This window comes from Grampus griseus, assembly GCF_964374135.1.
Source record: "Grampus griseus genome assembly, chromosome: 14".
Lineage (NCBI taxonomy): Eukaryota > Metazoa > Chordata > Mammalia > Artiodactyla > Delphinidae > Grampus > Grampus griseus.
Genome location: NC_139008.1, coordinates 73,222,426 through 73,228,425, shown reverse-complemented (window position 1 = coordinate 73,228,425; position 6,000 = coordinate 73,222,426). Strand labels below are relative to the sequence as shown.

The 6,000-nt window shown below is 56.4% G+C and overlaps 1 protein-coding gene across 7 annotated transcripts in view; it reads left to right on the top strand.

Moving 5' to 3' along the window:
* Nucleotides 1-919: 919 nt before the first annotated feature.
* Nucleotides 920-6,000, top strand: part of ADA (adenosine deaminase) — a 28,625-nt gene continuing 23,544 nt past the window's right edge. For all 7 annotated transcript variants that reach the window (XR_014297656.1, XR_014297657.1, XR_014297658.1 and 4 more), the window contains exon 1: nucleotides 920-1,062. Coding sequence is in view for 4 of the 7 variants with exons in the window: in XM_082669509.1 (XP_082525635.1) it covers nucleotides 1,030-1,062 (33 nt within the window). In the remaining 3 variants the exon portion in view is untranslated. The remainder of the gene's footprint in view (nucleotides 1,063-6,000) is intronic.

The window sequence follows — 6,000 nt, the reverse complement described above, 5'->3', positions numbered from 1 at the left end:
CTTTTATTATACATTCTAAAAGTTGCACCATAGAGTATGTAGTTTTCTGCAACTTATTCTTTTATTCAACATTGTTTGTGAGATAGATGTGTCGTTGTCTGCTGAAGTTCATTCAGTTTTACTGCAGTATAATATTCCATGGTGTGAATATTCCAGTTTATTTGCCCACCCGCCTGTGGATGGGCATCTGGGTGTTTCCAATGTTCTTGCTATTAGGAACAGCGCCGGTGGGAACATTCTTGCAGGCTCTCTCCGGCTGCACTGTGGGCCGGTTTTTCAAGGGAAAATGCCTAGGAGGGGATTCGCCGTGGGCCCCCTCCTCTCTTTTCATTCCCCAGCTCCCTGGGATCTCTCACACAGAATGCCCTCTCCACCTCGGCTTCCCTCTTCCACTCCACCTGCACCCACCCCGACCCCCTTCACCTGGTAAACTCCGTGTTGTCAGAGAAGCCTTCCCCCACCTGCAGGCCACAGCTGGCCCCCATTAAAGCTTCCTGATTATACATTTACGTTGTGTGATTCTGCGATGAGCGTATGTCTCGCCCGGTAGAGTGCGAGCCCCACGAGGTTTGTGAAGCGCACCGGTTCCCAGCTTCCAGCTCGGGCCTGGCACCCTGCAGGCGCCCAGGCAGTAGCGTGACCGTGCCGGAGGGACCGGGCGGGAGGCAGAGCCCGGCCAAGCGGCTGCAGCCTGAGCCCACAGGTGCCTCCAACCCGGCGTCCCGGGCTAGCGATTGGGGGCGGGCCGCGGCCCCGAGGTGGCTCGGGTACGTCCCCACCGCCCTGCAGGAGTTCCAGGAAAGGCGCCGCGCGGCTCTGTTGGCCGGAGCGGGGCGCCGGCAAGGGGGCGGGGGCGGGGGCGGGGCCCGGGGCAGGCGGGGGGGTGGGGTGGGTGGAGCCGGGCCCTATTAAGAAGAGCTTGGCGGGCCGCGATCACTGCAGGCCCCCGGGAAAGCAGACCGGCCATCGACCCAGGGGGACCACGGATCTTCGGCGGAGGGAGCAGCGCCGGGGTGCACGCTTGGCACCATGGCCCAGACGCCAGTTTTCGACAAGCCCAAAGTGAGCGCGGGCGGGGGCTCGGGGTCCGGGGTTCGGCGTCCGGGTCCTTGTCTGGCTGGAGGGCTTAGGGGCATCCACGGCCGGGGAGCAAACGGGGCCCCTGCAGGCGCTTTCTTCCCTCAGCTCAGGCCCTCGCCCGCCTCCAGGCCGTTTAATGAGAGGCAAACAGACAGGAAGAGTCCTGAATCCGGAGGCGCCCCTTGATGGCTTCCAAGTTCTGCTTCTGCCTCTGATTTGACCCATCTGGGTCTCAGTTTCACTATCTGTCAGATGGGCGTCCTAGCACCGCGGGCGCTGAGCAGCCTAGGCAGGTGGCTTAAGCTTTCTGAACCTCAGCTGTAAAATGGGGCCCGGTTTCTACACCTATAGGCACCTAGTGTTGTGGACAACACATACTGAGTGCTGGGTGAACGGAAACAGCTTTATACTCCAACACTGCGACGGCTTTTGAGTGCCAAGGAGCCTAGGTTTGTGGATGTGCCCGTGAGAGCAGTGCGCCATGCCAGAGACAGGAGGGAGGGGAGCAGGGCACCCCTCTCTACACACTAGAGGGGCTGGGTGGGCCTTGGGCCCCGGTAGGGTTCACTTGGGGCCAAGCCACGGCCACTAGCCCCAGGGGATAAACCCCTTGTCCCTCCTCCCACCAGCTTGAGTGGGAGGGAATGGTGGGTTCAGGGAGGGTCTGGGCCCACTTAATGGGCTTTGGAGCACTGAGATTCAGTCCAAGGAAGGCAGGGGCCCAGGAGTCTGTTCAGCAGGGTGAATCAGCTAGTAGGGTTGAGACTGCTGGGGGTGGGTTAGGGGAAGGAGTGAGCTGCAATCAGCTTCAATTTACCTCTCTGAGAAACAGGTGTGAGTGATGATGGCAGATATCATTGGAAAAGCATTGGTGAGAATCCGTGGGGAGGTGGGGAAGCTGAGGGGGGGCTCTGAGGAGGTGAGGCCTGGCCCCCACTTCTGATGCCCCTACCAGAGGGCAAATGCTCGCTACTCCCTGCCAGACGTTGCAGGCACTGGGGCTGAGCTCCTGCATCCCCCATGCCTCCTTCACAGCTTGTCTGAATGCCCCATGCCCCATCATTAGTTCTTCTTTCCTTTGAAGGCTTTTTTTTTTTTCTTTCCCTGGCCACACCCGCGCGGCTTGCGGGATCTTAGTGAAAGCACGGAGACCAAATGACTGGATGGCCATGGAATCCCCTTTTTTCCTTTTTTTTTTTTTTGTTGCTTTGGGATTCCCTCTGCCCTTGGGCTGGGGGATCATCTTACCCTGATATGAATCCCAAGGCAGTAGACACTCCTTGACAGGGAGTGAAATAGGGGTTATGGAGAGAAATAATAGGCAACCCTTCTGTAGAACTTGCTATATGCACCAACTCAGTCTTTGCAACACTTTTACAACAGGCCTATGAGGGAGGGACTATTATCACGCCCATTTTTTTGGCCTCACCCTATCTTTGCTTCAAGCTGGCAGGTCATTTCCCCTCTCTAGGCCTCAGTTTCTACACCTGGAAAATGGGCTCCACCTGCCATGGGGGTGTCCAAAGGTTAAAAGGCAATGCTTGGGAGGGAAGGTAGAGTGTCAACCACTATGTACGTGACATGTCCTACATTTTATATTATTGTGAGGAGGGAACGTGCCTGAGCTGGCCAGCAAAGCCAGGGGTGTGAATCTCAGAACCAGTTCCCTGCCTTCCCATGGGTGGAGTAGCCAGTAATGAGAACCAGTAGTATTAACAGCTGGAGCTTATGCAGTTGAATTATTGCTCTGTGCCAGGCACCATTCTGAATACATTAACCTTCATTAATTCATTTGATCCTAGCAATGACTCTGGGAGGTAGCTGGTGTCCTCGCATTTTATAGATGATCAGAGAGGAACAGATTAACTAGGCCTACGATCACACAGCTAGGATGTGGCCAAGCTGGGGTTTGAGCCCAGGGTGGTCTGGCTTCAAAAATCCCATGCCCTAGCCAGCTTTCTTGAACTGCCTCTGCAGAAGCCTTTGGGGGTGGTGGTTCCAGTGCCCCAGGTGTGGGTCTTTCTGGGACAGGAGCCTCTGCTGGGCTCTTGGGCTTCTCATACCTACCACCAGGTGAGTCTCAGGACTGGCCAACTTTGAGAAGGCAGAGCAAGGCAGTGTTTTCCAAATTTTAATGTATAGTCACATCACCTGACGTTTGTCAACGTTCAGACTCTGAATCAGGAGATCTGGGATGGGGTCTGAGATGCTGTGCTCCTAACAAGCTCCCAGGAGATGCTAATGCTGCTGGGCCGTGGACCACGCTTTGAGTAGCAAAATCCCAGGCAGCTGCCTATCTGCTCTGATTATGTTATTTCAACAAGTAGCTTCCTGAACACAAAGGGGGGTGGAGGGGTGGCCCTTATCAGTCTGTTTCCACATGAGGCAAGGCTGGAAAATCCCATGGCCCTCAGGAGTTCAGTGTCGCGAGAGCAACGCTGATCACATGCCTGTCATTATAATAACAGTAACAATGCTGCCATTTGAGTGTTTGTGGGTACCAGGCACCTTCAGTGATTCATCTCACAGAATCCTCTGGACAACTCAACAAGGCAGATGTTTACGTCCCCATTTACAGATGATGAAATTAAGGCCTGAAAGGTGAAGTGGCTTGTCCAAGGCTACACAAAATCTGACAGCCTTGAAGCTGTAGGCTGCAGAGTGAGCTGGTCCCTTCCTAATGCAGAGAATTGAGCCTCAATGTCCAACATACTTTTCTTTCTCCTATTTGAATGTTTAATCCGTTTCAGGCACTGTTCTAACTGCTTTGCATATAGTAACTCATTTAATGCTCACAACAGCCCTTTAAACTCCTATTATCTTCATATACATATAAGGAAACTGAGGCTCAGAGAGGGGAAGGAACTTGTCAAAGTCTCACAGCCAGAAAGCAGCAGAGTTAGACTTGGACCCAGACCTACCTAAGACTGAAGCAGATGCTGTTAAGCGCTTTGCTGATTTACACCCACTTTGTAAATTGGGGTGGCTGTGGGATTCGGATAGACTGAGCTTGGATCCTTGCCTTACCACTCAGCAGCTACAAGGGCTCAGGTGGACAATTCCCTGAGCCCCAGCTTCCTTCTCTGTAAAATAGGCTGACAAAGCCAAGGTCACAGTATTCTTGGGGGACATGGATGCTGGTTAGGGCTTGTGAAGCACCTGGCTGGCGCAGCAGGCCCTCGGGTGTGCATTTCCTCCCTGGGGCCCCCGGCGGGGGCCTGCGGTGGCCTCTCTCCACCTGCATATATCTCTCCCCCTCTCCCCCTCTCCCCCTCTCCCCCTCTCCCCCTCTCCCCCTCTCCCCCTCTCCCCCTCTCCCCCTCTCCCCCTCTCCCCCTCTCCCCCTCTCCCCCTCTCCCCCTCTCCCCCTCTCCCCCTCTCCCCCTCTCCCCCTCTCCCCCTCTCCCCCTCTCCCCCTCTCCCCCTCTCCCCCTCTCCCCCTCTCCCCCTCTCCCCCTCTCCCCCTCTCCCCCTCTCCCCCTCTCCCCCTCTCCCCCTCTCCCCCTCTCCCCCTCTCCCCCTCTCCCCCTCTCCCCCTCTCCCCCTCTCCCCCTCTCCCCACCGCAAAGCCCACTGTGTTAGCACTGCTCTGGCTTTTGGTGCTTTTCTGTTACCAGAGCCACCTGTTAAAAGAAAAATGCCCCTGGCTGGGAAGAGCCTGCCGGCCTTACCAGTTACAACACCTGCCCGGGGCAGTTGGGAGGGAGGGGAAGAGTGAGATTGGGTTTCATTGAAGCCTTTTGTTTGACAGAGGAAGAAGCGAGGACCAGAGAAGGGAAGTGCAGTGTCTGTGGTCACACACCGAGGCAGGCCAGGCCAGCCAGCCTCCTGATTCCACATCTGACCTCAGGGTGGGCTTGACCTGGGTGGGAAGGGGCCCTGTGAGCTGGAAGAAGCTTGTCCGTCTGCCCTGTTGTCCTAGGGGGTGCCCCCTGGGCCAGGGAAGGGTAGGACTGTGGCCTGGTTTTGGACAGGGGAGAAGAGTAAGCCAGGGCGGCCAAGGTGAGGTTCAAGCCTACATTCACCCACAGTGTTGGGACCAGGCTCACCCACACTCCTTAGGGTTCTGAGGCTCCAGAGCGGCAAGCTGGGGGAAGAGACAGTCTCTGGGGGTCTTGAGTGAGTTGCTTCTCTGTGCCTCGGTTTCCCCATCTGTAAAACGGGAATCATATTTGTATCCACCCTACATGAAATGCCAAGTGCGGGCAGGGGGCAGGCCAACGCCAGCTGCTGTCGATCAGCCTTGTCCCGCTTATTAATCACGTTTAGAGTTTACCAGTGCTGACTCAGCACCCACATGCAGGATGAACGCAGTGTGCCGTGGTGGTTATGACCTCCCGCTTTAGAGTCAGACAGCCTCCTGGTGTGGCACTCATTAGACTGTGCCCTAGGGCAAGTTCCTTAATCTCTCTGAGCCTCAGACTTCTCGCTTAGAAAATGGGGGTAATCGTGCTAAGTTCCTAGAGGCTGCTGCCCAACAGGACGTCCCCCTGGCTGAGGACACGCCTTGCCTTGTGTGAAGCCCCTGGGGAAGCTCACAGAGGCAGCAGAGAGCTTGGTTGGGCCCTGAGTCAGCAGGAGGCACTGAGGGACTGCTGGGCCCCTTCTGCTCTGTACCTCAGAGCTATAGGAGCCCAGATGCGGCTGAGCCCAGAGGACTTGCCTGGAGGACGTGTGACTGAAACAATGTCAGACCTGGAGCTGCTCTGTCTCCTGGCTTCACCCCAAAAGTCAGCTGAGGCTGTGGTGGCATGAGGGCACTGACCTCCGGTTCTGCCCAGCTCCATGCCAAGAGCAGTGCTAAGAGGGGAAGTGGGCACCTGTGGCTCATCCAGGTTCTGACTGCAGTGCCCGGGTTCTGGGGGGTCAAGCAACCCTGGCTACTCTGCCCCATCTGGGTTCTCTGCCAGGCCCAAGGGG